The sequence below is a fragment of the Ranitomeya variabilis genome, chromosome 3, assembly GCF_051348905.1.
Source record: "Ranitomeya variabilis isolate aRanVar5 chromosome 3, aRanVar5.hap1, whole genome shotgun sequence".
Lineage (NCBI taxonomy): Eukaryota > Metazoa > Chordata > Amphibia > Anura > Dendrobatidae > Ranitomeya > Ranitomeya variabilis.
Window position 1 is genome coordinate 666,950,562 of NC_135234.1, and position 15,034 is coordinate 666,965,595.

The 15,034-nt window shown below is 43.1% G+C and overlaps 1 protein-coding gene across 2 annotated transcripts in view; it reads right to left on the reverse strand.

Annotated features, from left to right (window-relative positions):
- Nucleotides 1–1,159: 1,159 nt before the first annotated feature.
- The window catches only part of ENDOU (endonuclease, poly(U) specific), an 80,721-nt gene continuing 66,846 nt past the window's right edge, over nt 1,160–15,034 (reverse strand). Inside the window, exons 10-13 of one of the 2 annotated variants that reach the window (XM_077297900.1) lie at nt 13,955–14,068; nt 8,695–8,801; nt 7,183–7,325; nt 1,160–2,259 (exon numbers count right to left, since the gene is read on the reverse strand). In XM_077297900.1, coding sequence (XP_077154015.1) covers nt 2,148–2,259; nt 7,183–7,325; nt 8,695–8,801; nt 13,955–14,068 — 476 coding nt within the window. In that variant the 3' untranslated portion in view covers nt 1,160–2,147. The remainder of the gene's footprint in view (nt 2,260–7,182; nt 7,326–8,694; nt 8,802–13,954; nt 14,069–15,034) is intronic. The other variant, XM_077297899.1, reaches the window with a different exon arrangement.

A 15,034-nucleotide genomic window follows, 5' to 3' on the forward strand; every position in this document is an offset into this window, starting at 1 on the left:
AGGCTCACCCATGAAAGCCTCATCACCTTCATGGCAGAAGCTGCAGCTATAATTAACGCAAGACCCCTGGTTCCAGTTCCTAACGACCCTGAGGAGCCCTTGTTATTGACTCCAGCTACTCTACTTACCCAGAAAACGGGACTGTCCAGTGCCCCTCCAGGAGGATTCGACGCTAAGGACCTCTACAAGCGCCAATGGAGACAGGTACAAAGTCTTGCAAATACTTTCTGGGACAGGTGGCGCAAACAATATTTGTCTACTCTGCAGCCACGTACGAAGTGGCAATCTACTAAACCTAATCTGAACGTAGGTGACCTTGTTCTTGTGAAGGACTGTCAAATTCACCGGAACCAGTGGCCACTTGGTCTAGTTACCGCATCGTTCCCCAGCAAGGATGGCAATGTCCGCAAAGTTGAACTAAGGATGACCAAAGGGAATGAACCTAAGACATTTTCCAGACCGGTATCTGAACTGGTCCTATTGTTGCCTTCGGAAGAAAGGAGTAGTGACATCCGTTGATGTCAGATGGGGAGTGTTCTGTCTCCGCCATCTAATTTGTTGCCTCCAATTATTTGTTTGCATAATCGCAGTTTCTCAGTATACAGTATTGATATATTCATGCCTTTATTCATCTGTAGTGCTTTGGCTCCCTCTAGCGGTCAGAGATATGTTGACTGTTCTATTTTTCTGCTATGTATTTTTTATGTCTGATCCTCCTTTGCAATGCATTATGGTAGCTCAGCCCACATTTCCCTCCAGTTTTCATTCACTTCCTCTAGTTTGCCTTCCAGGGAAGACGCTTACACTTCATTCCCCTTGCGATTGCATTGCCGGTATGTCTTTATGTTTTTTCTCTAGATATTTCTGCTCTATATTAGCCTAGCTTAACCAGTTGCACTCCTAGTTCAGTTACTAGCCTTCTAAATGTAATGCATAATGTTTATCATGTGTAGTATGTATCGTTCTATACCATGTACTGATTCCATGTATATCATTGTTCACAGTTTCACCGCATCAATATACCACTACGTTTAATAAAGCACAGACTCAACCACAGTCTCCTTATTGGACCCCGGTATAGCGGTTTAGCTGACTGGATAGCTACAATGAGCCTGCCTCATTTAGTGAGGACAGAACAGCGTCCATCAGCACAATTTGCTCTACTAAACTTCTCACACAACTTCAAGTTTAAACAAATCTATGTTGTTGTGCTGCAGCAGAAAAAAATAAAGACCCTGATTCATGAAGACCAGAGATTTTCATGCCAGATGATGGAATGTGCTGGATTCTTTGTGCTGGCCTCTGTGCGCCTTGCTACAAATCTTATGCCAGTCCAGGGACTAAAGTAAGTTTTCTGGAGTAAGGAATGCCATAGCTCTTCATAAATTAGATGAGCTGTGGCATCGCACCACCGCAGTACACTTTTTCTGCCTCAGCTTCCCCCATTTTGGGTTGTGAAAGAATTGTGGCGTAAATGTTTTGATGAATCGGGTCAAAGTTTCTTTCCATTTCAGGGGGTCAGACTATATTAGAGGGTGAAGAAGTGTACAGTGCGGGGAGGATTAGGTCAGTGGATAGGGTGATCCATGTATTATAAAAAGTGAACACAAATGTGCTCACAAAATTTTAGGAATTGCCATCTCTGACGGTAACTGTGGGAAAATAAATGGAAACCTAAAGTGTGTTCATAAATCCCAGGAGTCTAACAATCAAAATGGGAGAGCCTGAAGCCTTGGTAATGGAGGAAATTATTGACGTAGTTTTTATTCCGAAATATGGTTGGAAACTTCACACGATTGGGCTGTAAATGTTCCTGGTTTTGGATCTTTCGAAAAGACAGGGCAAATAGGAAAGGAGGAGTATGTCTGTATGTGAGGAGTGATATGAAGGCGATGGTGATAGAAGCAATAGAGGAGAAGGTTGTGGGGAAATTGAAACCTTGTAGGGCCGCGGCAATACGTTTTTGTAGGATCCTTGTGCCATACATCACCCCCTCATATCTTCCCCTTGACATAAATGGTTACACCAAGTTCATTAGGATTGTTATTTTCAGGTATTGATGGATGTTTTATGATTTATTGTCTAACAGATAATTTTTAATTGTCAGAATATTATTTGTAAAATGTAAAATGGTTTGTACGACTATTCTAAAATGTACAATAGGCTGTAGCGATGTACTTCTTGCAATTGTTATAGGAGGTCTTGGTCCATTCGTACGTTTGTATGGCTATTTCATGTCCTCCCATGCTGATGGTACATCTGCAGAGGAATGGAAGAGAAGTTAGTTGATTTTTAGACCATTTTATAGTGTGTGATATTGTATGAATTTAATTACTAGGATATTATATAATATTATGTCATTATAAGACCTCATACCACAGGGGTGCAATTGCTCTATACAACCTTCAATTTGAGGAGCTGTAATATGGTACCCATGGACTTACTTTAGACCCTACTGTACCTCTGTACATCTTGGATTTCATACAGAGAAATGTTTTATCTGATATATATCCTTTTCAGAGGTATTTAGAATTAAAAAAATACTAAAAATACTTAAATAGAAATAATGTATATCTGCATGTAAGATCTATCTACATTTCTTTTATTTTCTTTACTAAGGCTGATGTTGATTAATAGCCAAAGAATTCTAGAACTAGGCCATGAATTTGGTATTGGAGAGTTGGGCCAGTTACACCCATTGTCATTGTCACCCCCACTCCTCTTTAAAACTGAACAAAACACAGAGTGTGAAAATGAAAATTAGTGGCCACAACAGTCTCTCTATTACAGCGAACCTATCAGGTGCGCCAAATCTTTCAAACTACCACCATTAAGTTTGAGAGCCCTACTTCTGCTTTCAAATAGCCCTGATGTCCCAGACAAATCTTCATATGAATGCCAAAATAACTAATAGGACACAGAGAGATGGTCGTACTTCTCATGCGAGGATCGCATTGCAGTGCTTGGACTGGCCTGGCACCTCTACTGACCTGAGTGTGACAAGTTTGATGTATTTCTATGCAGCTGTCATGCTCAGGTCAGGGGAGGTGTCGGACCAAAAAATACGATGTTTGTCTGCGCCCATACAGCGGGGATCATAATATGCTAATTAGCCACAACTAGCATGGGTGAGATTCAATACATTGAGACTATCATGGCTTCTGATGCTGTAATTTATGCCATTTCCACTGTCCATGTTATCGCTAAAATGAGGTCACATCCATAACTTGCTCAGTGCACTGATGAAGTGAGGGAGAGTACACCCAATTTCACAGAGCACGCTCAGGAAGGCATGGTGACTCCGCTCTAGAAATGACATAGCAAGTGGGGAGGGTGACAATCATGCCCGGGGGCAGTGATTTCTGCATCTGAAGCCAGACTAGTCTGGATGAGGCAACGATCACCTGGACTAATTAATTTGCATATGACGATCAACAATATATTAGCTATCGTGGCACCAAGATGAAGATTTAGCAGCACGAATAAAGTACTAAAGCTTAAAGTGGTTGCCCTCGTCCAAATCTATAAGCGTGCAGTCACAATGTGACTGCAGACTTATCATTTCCGCCCCAGTGCTCGCACTGTGTGCTGCTGCGATTCGCCGGTTTTGAACCCGGAACTGGAGAGTATGTATGAGTTATACACACTCCTGGAAAGTGGGCGCAGCCTTGCTCTCCATACACTTGTATGGAACGAGGCCGCGCTCTTTATTTGGACACGCACACTGGACGTCCGCCTCACTGGTTGGGGAGTGGACTCGGCTCAGTACAAATGTATGGAGCGAGGCCATGCCCACTGGCTGGGAGCATGTGTAAGTCATACATACCCAGGGTCCCAGAGTGACTGCAGACTTATTGATTTCAGCCCCAGCGCTCGCACTGTGTGCTGCGGCGATTCGCCGGTTTCGAACCCCGAACTGGAGGGTATGTATGAGTTATACACACTCCTGGAAAGTGGGCGCAGCCTTGCTCTCCATACACTTGTATGGAACAAGGCCTCTCTCTTTATTCGGACACGCACACTGGACGTACGCCTCACTGGTTGGGGAGTGGACTTGGCTCGGTACAAATGTATGGAGCGAGGCCATGCCCACTGGCTGGCAGCATGTGTAAGTCATACATACCCTCCGGTCACAGAGTGACTGCAGACTTATTGATTTGGACCGGACAACCCCTTTAATGGTTAAGATTTGGGAGGCTTGGGAGACCTTACCGACGTCCATTATGAAATTTACAGTGAACACTAATATCACAAATGCTGCACATATACGGCTGTATATCAGCACACATTGTACCTACGGCTGTGTGCGACAGAGACATCTGTAGTCGAGGTGTTTCAAAATTATTTTTATTAGGGGATTTTTACAATATAGGGGATAATGGGTTAGGAAAGTAATGAAGGGAAAGGAAGGAATCCATACAAAGGAAAAGAGGAAAGAGGTTAGGGAGGAAGAGGAGAGAAGGAAAATGAAGGGAAATGAAGATCATATTAACATAGTTGCACCACAACAATAAATCAAGTGCAAAAACAACATAACATAAAGTATAGATTAAAAATATTCTGGCTTTTCTCGCCTGGAGAAAAAATTACGTTCCAACAGGAGCATTTGGAATTATATTTAGGTAGAGAGTTATTCCTTAAAGCTAAGGACATTTCAAAGGAGTTATGAGAGAACATAATATCAATTACTGTATATCAGAAATAGAGGGAGTATCCATCCATTTCCACTTTGATGCAATACAGGTTTTTATGACAGAAAAAATATGTAAAGAAACTTGTCTAATTTTTTGAGGGAGGTCATCAGCCTCCAGAAAAAGGAGAGCCAATTTAGTAGAAATTTTGACGGGAGACTCATTTATTTTATTCAATAGTAAAGACAAATCTTTTCTAAGTATTGAAAGTTTGGGAGATTCCCAGAATATGTGAAGAAGATTATCTCTTTGACCACAATTCCTCCAGATAAATTGGATTGATCGGGAAATGCGTTTTGAAGTCTAGCAGGAGTGTAGAACCACCGAGATAAAATTTTAAAATAATTTTCATGTAAGTTTGCGGTAATAGAAGATTTGTACCCTAGTTTTACTGCTTTTTCCCATTTATTTAGGAGGAAATTATTATTGAGATCTTTTTCCCCATCTCCACATATAATTCAGTTTTTGAAAAGAGACATCAGAGTTAAAAATCGAATAGATATTCCTCATATTCCAAATTGAGTTATTCATAGGATTCTCTAAAAGAGTAACAATTTCTCTTGAAAGGGTCAAAGGTAAAGTGAATTTATTTCTAATATACTTCCTTAACTCTAGAAAATTATAGAATTCTTCGTCAGGAAGATTGTAAGGGGTTTTCAACGACTGAAAGTTTATAATCGAGTCTAATTTTGGCCCCGTTACAAGTGAAGAACATTCTATAATTCCAAACTTTTCCCATTTTTTACATGGAAAATTTGTAGAGCTGTATGAAAAATTGAGATAGGAAGTTTTTGGGATTAATGTTACATTTATTAGTTTTTGAGATATTATATAGCTTTTTCCAAAGTGAGATAGAAGATTTTATCAAAGAGTGATTAGGTAAAGAAAGAGATGGATCCAATAAATGGAATATTATCAATGATGATAAAGAGGAATTATTATTAGAAGGTTTTTCAAGTTCTGTCCAGCTAGGTTTGCCAGATTCAAGGAACCAATATCTACTTTGAATAATGATATTAGAAGCATGGTAGGCATAGATATTAGGTAGGCCGATTCCACCATTTCTCTTATGTTTAAACAGTGAAAGTTCTGGGATCCTTGCAGGTTTAAATTGCCATATAAAATTGGATAATTATAGTGCTTTGGAACAAAGCACTATACTGTTATTCCATCGTGGATAACTTCTTCATACTCTTCTTCTTATTATTATTCAGTCCGCGCGTAATGCGGCCCGAACCGCTTCACTCACAGACTCCAGTGAGGTGTCATTTCGAAGCCAGCGTCCCCAAGAGGTGTGCTAAGTATTTTTCGTGTCGATCGGATTTGTAGTTTTGGCGCAATTTGCTTTTGAAAATGTTTTTTCCCCTCATTGTAATGCATTTCAATAGGGAAATTTTCCCATAGGTTATAATGGCCGGGTTTCTGAGGCAATTTGAAATGTACCTGCCACTTGCCACCTGGCTGATTAGCTCATTGATATGCGCAGTCAGGCCCAGTTACTATGCCAACGCCAAATCGGACCCGGAGTGGCGCCGCCCGCCAAATCGGACCCAGAGTGGCGCCGCCCGCCAAATCGGACCCAGAGTGGCGCCGCCCGCCAAATCGGACCCAGAGTGGCGCCGCCCACCAAATCGGACCCAGAGTGGCGCCGCCCGCCAAATCGGACCCAGAGTGGCGCCGCCCGCCAAATCGGACCCAGAGTGGCGCCGCCCGCCAAATCGGACCCAGAGTGGCGCCGCCCGCCAAATCGGACCCAGAGTGGCGCCGCCCGCCAAATCGGACCCAGAGTGGCGCCGCCCGCCAAATCGGACCCAGAGTGACCCGGCCCGCCAAATCGGACCCAGAGTGGCCTCAACCCTGAGGGGCTACAACTACCAAACCAGCGCCTGAGGGGCACCCAAGTGTGAAAGTCTTGCAGGGGCAGCCCGGGCACCATTCCAAAGCACTATCTGTAGTTCCTTCAGGAAATACCCATCTAGTTGTTTCTGCAATTTATTAATCCAATGGTCAGGTATTTGGATGGGGATAGTACGAAATATGCATTGGAGCTTAGGAAGGATCATCATCTTAAAAATAATAATCCTGTCTAACCAAGATGTATTGCATTTATCAAAGTTGTCAAGGTCATCATGTATGGAGTACTGAATATTACGTAGATTTTCATCTAAGATTTCGTAGCTTGGATTAGTAATTTTTATCCCTAAATAAGGAATACAAAATTTCTCCCATGAGTAAAAAAATTTGTAGTCGAGGTGTTGTCACATGCGCTGCACTGCATGAATTGTAAAGTTATTCCCATAGAAGCAATGCATCTAGGGGCGAATGGCTGCACAATACAGGATGTGATTGAGCGCTCCACAAGTTTCTAACTGATGTAGTATGAATTTGGCTTTGAAGGTTTTATCATTGCTCTGCACCTCAGTGGTTGTAAAGTTCCATAATTTGGCAGTATGCTTGATGTAATGTAAGTTTAACTGGAAGATTTACTTACTTTTTACCAGGACGACTGATGAAGCACAGGCTATAAAGTGCAAAGTCAAACTCAGGACTTGAGCCAATTATTTGGGTGCCAACTTCTTTATGGAAACCTTCCCAATTAAACTGCTTCCCCAACACATCTGGATAATTAGTCCACTGTCAAGTTAAAAATAAGGATAAAAATAAAAAAGAACACTGTATTATGCTTCATGATATATTACTGTCCATTGAAACTATTTTCTTAGAACTTGTTGCTTGGATTATATTAGAAATAGTAGAGGCTGGAGATGTGTACATTTATTTGAGAGAAATTGAATTCTCTGAAATGTACAAAAATCTGTGTTATCTATATTCATTCCTTGTGGATTTAGCAAAATAGTGGCTAGCTCTTTGCTACTATTATCTTTTCATATTTTTCCGTCTTGCACATCTTTTTGGTCCAGCTTCACACTGGGCAGTGGCTATGGGCTCCACTATCTCTAAGCGTGCCTGTGTGCCACGTTATGGTGACATGCATCCCTCAATGTGTTGACTAGGCCTCGGGCAATTATCTTCATATAGCCATGATGTCACAATGTGCACCACGATGGCATGATGCACAGAGAAGTCAGAGGCCTAGTCACACTGGAAGCCATGGCCCAGAATGAAGCAGGCCAAAGAAGATTTACGCTATGGTGGAAGGTGAAAGGAAGAGGTGCTGTGAACTACACAGCAGCTTGTGAGGGTGGAAAGGCAGGTGAGTGGTGAGGTGAATAGTATTTTATTGTTTTTACATCCTACGTTTACTATGCTATGGAGTCTGGGGATATAAAAAAAAAGTGTGATTTGCTGACTTCAGATCTCTGCAGATTCGATCATTTCTAGTAGAAGCCAATCAATCATACACTTCCCTTCTTCAATAAAATGGTTAAATAGATAAAGCATAAAAGGCTGGTGGGTGAGCATTGAGGGTATGGGGGAGGATTTCTTTGATGACCCCAGTTCAGCCCCCCTGCAGCTGGTCAGGCATGTTGTCCTGTGACAATGAATGCAGTCTATGTAACCTAATTTGTCCTGCCAAATGACCATATCTGAAGTGTCAACAAGGCAAGGTGCTGGTGGTTCATAATTAGATTGTGTCTCCACAATTCGGGTCTAAATTCAATTGTCTTGTTTGCTCTGCTGCCATTCTCATGGATATAGGAATAGTTTGTAGTGAAAGGAATTTGTAGGAGTTAATGTCATTATGTAAAGTAGAAAAGGCTGTGGGTTCTCTGCGTGACCCATTAGGAGGATACAACCATCATCTGAATAACTGATCGCCAATGAGGACTGGACACACAGGGTGAGACCGAGCATAATTGTAGAGGCAAACAGAACAGATTATTGGTAAGATAATGGATGTCACTAGCCGTTCCTTTACAATGTCAGTCCAAATGCCCATTACATCGCCTCCCTGGATGACAGGTCTGTATCTCTCCTGTTCATCCTGTATCTCTTGTATACACTTTGCTGGATCACATGTATGATTAATTATAGAACTCACCGGACCATCATAATTATGGCTGTGATAATCGATCATTCCTTTCTTTTCTAAGAGGTAGAACCGGATCCAACTGTGGAAACCAGATACTTTGCCTTTCTTCACTTCACCTGGACAAGAGGAATTGGTTTCATTTGTAAAAACTTTTATATAATAGTAGATAATAGCTTTACTCTATCTGGGTACAATAAAATACCCATTTTTATAACAAGCTAACCTAAAGATTTATTGTAATTAAGTAAGAGGCAGGCCACTGACATTACTAGTTTTGTGAATGATTCTCATCTGGCATTACATATCATTCACAATTACAGTGGCGTGTAAAGTTTTGGGCACCCTGGTCACAATTACTGTTATTGTGAACAGTTAACAAGTCGAAGATGAAAATGATCTCTTAAAGTTAAATATGACACATTTCCCTTGAATTTAGGCAAATATATTTTCACATTTTACTCTTTAAAACTTGCAAAAAGGTAAAACGGTCAAAGCACAAGTTTGGGCATCCTGCATGGTTAGTACCTAGTAGCACCCACTTTTGAAAGTATCACAACTTGTAAATGATTTTTGTAGCCAGCCAACAGACTTTCAATTCTTGTTTGAGGGATTTTCATCCATTTTGAGGTCTAGCCTCAGATTTTCAATAATGTTCAGATCAGGGGAATGTGAGGGCCATTGTAAAACCTTCAGCTTGTGACTTTTTGAAGTAGTCTATAGTGGATTTTGTGTTTAGAGTCATTACCCATTTGTATAAGCCATCCACTTTTCAACTTCATCTTTTTTTACAGATGGTGTTATGTTTGTATCAAGAATTTCATTGAATCTATTCTTCCCTCTACCCGTGAAATGTTCCCCGTGCCATTGGCTGTAACACAACGGAAAGCATGATTGACCCACCCACATGCTTAATGGTTGGCGAGATGTTCTTTTCCTGAAATTCTGTGCCCTTTTTTCTCCACACATACAGTGGCATGTAAAAGTTTGGGCACCTCTGGTCAAAATTATTGCTATTGTGAACAGTTAAGCAAGTTGAAGATGAAATGATCTCAAAAAGACATCAAGGTAAAGATGACACATTTTGTTTGTATTTTAAGCAAAAAATATATATTTTTATTTTTTACATCTTAAAAATTGCAAAAAGGAAAATTAGCTGATTCTAAAGTTTGGGCACCCTTGGAGATGTATGTGCTCTGATAACTTTTACCAAGGTTTAGGGTTATGGCTTGTTCACTATCATCGTTGGGAAAGGCCAAGTGATGCAAATTTCCCAGCTTTATAAAAAACCCAGCCACCTCCAACCTTGTGACCAAAAACAGCAGCTATGGTTTCTTCTAAGCAGCTGCCTAGCACTCTGAAAATGAAAATGGCAGAGGTCCACAAAGCAGGAGAAGGCTATAAGAGAGCAAAGCATTTTCAAGTTGATCTTTCCTCGGTTCAAAATGTATTTGAGAAATGGCAGTTAATAGGAACAGTAGAGGTCAAGATGAGGACTGGAGGACCAAGCAAATACTCAGTGACAGCTGATCATGGGATTGCTAGAGAGGCAATACAGAACCCCTGCTTGACTGCAAATGACCTACAAAAATATTTGTCAGACTCTGGGGTTGTAGTTAGTGTTGAGCATTCCGATACCGCAAGTATCGGGCATCGGCCGATACTTGCGGTATCGGAATTCCGATACCGAGTTCCGATACTTTTGTGGTATCGGGAATCGGTATCGGATCCATATTAATGTGTAAAATAAAGAATTAAAATAAAAAATATTGATATACTCACCTCTCCGGAGGCCCCTGCACCTTACCGCTGTTAACCGGCAGCCTCCTTTGCTTAAAATGAGCGCGTTTAGGGCCTTCCATGACGTCACGTCTTCTGATTGGTCGCGTGCCGCTCATGTGACCTCCACGCGACCAATCACAAGCCGCGACGTCATTCTCAGGCCCTAAACTCCTCATTCTAGGAATTTAGGACCTGAGAACGACGTCGCGACTTGTGATTGGTCGCGTGGCGGTCACATGAGCGGCACGCGACCAATCAGAAGCCGTGATGTCATGGAAGGCCCTAAACGCACTCATTTTAAGCAAAGGAGGCTGCTGGTTAACAGCCGTAAGGTGCAGGGGCCTCCGGAGAGGTGAGTATATCAATATTTTTTATTTTAATTCTTTATTTTACACATTAATATGGATCCCAGGGCCTGAAGGAGAGTTTCCTCTCCTTCAGACCTTGGGAACCATCAGGATACCTTCCGATACTTGGTGTCCCATTGACTTGTATTGGTATTGGGTATCAGGATCAGCGATATCCGATACTTTTCGGGTATCGGCCGATACTATCCGATACCGATACTTTCAAGTATCGGACGGTATCGCTCAACACTAGTTGTAGTACATTGTTTTACTGTTCAGAGACACCTGCCTTCATGGAGCAGTCATCAGAAGAAACCCTCTGATGTGTCCTCAACATAAAATTCAGCATCAGAAGTATGCAAAAGAACATCTAAAAAAGCTTGATGCATTTTGGAAACAAGTCCTGTGGACCGGTGAGGTTAAAACAGAACTCTTTGGCAACAATGATCAAAGTAATGTGTGGAGAAAAAAGGGCACAGAAATTCAGGAAAAGAACATCTCGCCAACCATTGAGCATGTGCATAGATCAATCAGGCTTTGGGGTTGAGTTACAGCCAAAGGCATGGGGAAAAATGGACTAAATGAAATTTCAGCAATTTCCTTTTTGTAATTTTTAAAATGTAAAAGAAAAAAATATATACCGTATATTTATTGCCTAAAATAGAAGGAAATGTTTAATCTTTAACTTTAGGCGTTTTAGGCTATGTGCACACGTTGCGGATCCGCAGCAGATCTGCAGCAGCTTTCCATGCGTTTACAGTACAATGTAAACCTATGGAAAACGCACTCCGCAGTGCACATGCTGTGGAAAAAACTAAGTGGAAACGCTGCGGGTTACATTCCGCAGCATGTCAATTCTTTGTGTGGATTCTGCTGTGGTTTACATATACTGCGTGTAAATCCGCAGTAAATCCGCAGGTAAAACGCAGTGCCTTTTACCAGCGGATTTCTCAAATCCGCTGCGGCAAAAATCCGCAGAGCTCCAAACTACGTGTGCACATACCCTGAGAGATCATTTAATCTTCAAATTGCAGTTAAGATCACAATAACAGTAATCTTGACCAGGGGTGACCAAACGGTTACATGCCACTGTAATTGAAATTTTATAGACCCAGCACATAGACCAGTGATGGGCAACCTTTTGAGCTTGGTGTGTCAAAATTCGCCAAAAAAACGAACATAACTTGGGTGGTGTGTCACCTTGATAAAAAAACCATAATTTTGCGACATGTATAGTTTAAATAACAAATATGTATAATTATAATTAACTTACTTGCTTAGTGACATCTTTGTTCATCTGTCAGTTGGTTTCTTTTGTTGGTCTTGCTATTATTTAACTTGTGTGGGGTGCTGTGAACTAAGATGATGGGTCTCCCCTGTACACTAATGCTGGGGTGCAGGGCAGATGATGGGTCCCCCCTGTACACTGATGCTGGGGTGCAGGGCAGATGATGGGTCCCTCCTGTACAATGATGCTGGGGTGCAGGGCAGATGATGGGTCCCTCCTGTACACTGATGCTGGGGTGCAGGGCAGATGTTGGGTCCCACCTGTACACTGATGCTGGGGTGCAGGGCAGATGATGGGTCCCTCCTGTACACTGATGCTGGGGTGCAGGGCAGATGATGGGTCCCTCCTGTACAATGATGCTGGGGTGCAGGGCAGATGATGGGTCCCTCCTGTACACTGATGCTGGGGTGCAGGGCAGATGTTGGGTCCCACCTGTACACTGATGCTGGGGTGCAGGGCAGATGATGGGTCCCTCCTGTACACTGATGCTGGGGTGCAGGGCAGATGCTAATCACTAGCTTATAATTAGAAGTGTCCTGTGACTGTCCAGGACATTAGTGAAAGTCCTTTGCTTTTCTCCCTCCGGCCCTTGGTGTACTCTACAATACCCCCAGTCATTCTAGTGGCGGCACCAGGGGCAGTGTGCGACAATGGCAGGCGCCCTCCATACATAGCGTGTGATGAGCTCCTCTGAGGATTTTTGTTCACTTCCTTTCCTCTGAACTGGCCTGGGATCACTTCCTCGTAGCACACGTAGCTCCGTCAGTAATGGCTCAAGTGCGTGTGTGTTTCCCCCCCGGGAGGGGGTTGGGAGCGTGAGCCGTGGCCAGAGTCCGCCTGCTTCCTCCTGCCGCTGGGAGGCCATGCATTGCTGGCTGCAGTGACGGAGAGTGAAGCGCGATGAGCAGCTCTCCGCGGCTCCGCTCCGTGCTCTCCGCCGGCCGTGCTCTGCAGCAGGCCACCCCCCTGCTGTGCAGCCAGCCTGCCTGTGCCGCCGCCGACCTCCTGCTCACTGGCGCTGACTTTCTGCTTCTAGGGTGGATCCATGCCGTGTACACTCCAGCAGACTTCCGAACTTCTGGCCGGCGCAGCAGGGAGCAGCGCAACGCTGCAACGCCGCCCAAACAACAGAGCTCCGGCGCAGAGCGTCTAGGCCTGGGACTTCCAGGAGCTGCGCCGGGTCTACCGGAAGTCCCAGGCCTAGACGCTCTGCACCGGAGCTCTGTTGTTTCGGCCTACAGGCCTCCTGCATGGCATCCGATCTGATAAAAAATCGGAACGGCTTGCCATGCAATTTAAGGATGCAATTTCTATGGGGCCGCGGCCGGCGGCCGCGTGTCACTGAAAATGACTACGCGTGTCAGCACTGACACGCGTGTCATAGGTTCGCCATCACTGACATAGACAAAGGTCAAGTACACTTAAGGTGGGAGTGAGGATTTAAAAAAAGGGTCATGGTTTAAATGTGACAACTAGTGGCAACAATGCTTTACAATTCAGGTGCAAAATATTGGCATAAACTAACCCACACAACAGGTGGAATAAAAAGTGAAAAGATGCACTAATTTATCATCCAGCATGAGCCATTGTGATAAATGTGGCACATGTTGTCTAGACTAACATTATATGATCTGTAAATAAGGGTATAATGTAAAAGCAGTCATGGTGAATGATACGGAAACTATAAATATATTCTATGTGGTTATGGATAAAAAAAATTTGTTTCCATTCTTGGACAGCAACATTATTTTTCTGTTCATTTGTAATCGATTTCACCATAGAACTCAATGTCTTATTCTCCCTTCTATATTTTTATATGTACATATTCCTTTTTTGGAAGATAGATCATACATACCTACAAACACATGTTCAAAGCCACTGGAGTCTTGCTCCCCTGAAGATCTTGAGTAAAGCCCAAACCACATCTTCTTCAGGTCATCAACAAACTCCTGCTCCTTACTGTACATTCCTACAGATATTATAAAATATACAGGCTCCTAAATATTGGTAATATACAGTATATACAATAAAATGCTTGTTAATGCAGTGGAACTACTAGCAGATCTTTAAATTCATTTCTTCTTCATTGATTCTCCAAAATGTGAATCATTTTTATTCACTGCAATTATTAAGCCAATTTCACACACCTGTAATTCTTCTGAGTAGTGATGAGCGAGTGTACTCGTTGCTCGGGTTTTCCCGAGCACGCTCGGGTGGTCTCCAAGTATTTGTTAGTGTTCGGAGATTTAGTTTTCATCACTGCAGCTGAATGATTTACAGCTACTAGCCAGCTTGATTACATGTAGGGATTCCCTAGCAACCAGGCAACTCCCACATGTACTCAGCCTATCTAGTAGCAGTAAATCATTCAGCTGTGGGCGATGAAAACTAAATCTCCGAACACTAACAAATACTCGGAGATCACCCAAGCGTGCTCGGGAAAACCCAAGCAACGAGTATACTCGCTCATAACTAGCTCTGAGTACAGACTGTGATCTCAGGAGCCTTATACATAGTAAATTAGAGTCATGCACACATAGCAGAGTCGGGTATCACAGCAGACATTGAGAGGAGTGCTCCGGCCAGAAGGACTAGCGCCAAACAGACCAGCATCGCACGCCACCAACAGAGGGGACCCAGGAGAGTGGGACGTGCGGTGTGTGCCCAGTGACAGCCAGGGAGTACCAGGTGCTGTACAGGATGTGACCGTGAATACCACACACACGTTGCCCAAAAGAGCTCACACATAGGACTGACACTTGCACCCTGATGTGGACACCCAAGAGTTGTCCTGACCGTCTGTTACCCGACTATCTCCAGCTAATGTAGTTAAAGAGCCATGTTGGGCTCGCTCCAGACTGTGGCCTGTGCCTTTAATAGCCACATTAGTAAGGTATATGGACAACTAGCAGTGGGAGGTACGGAGACCGACCAC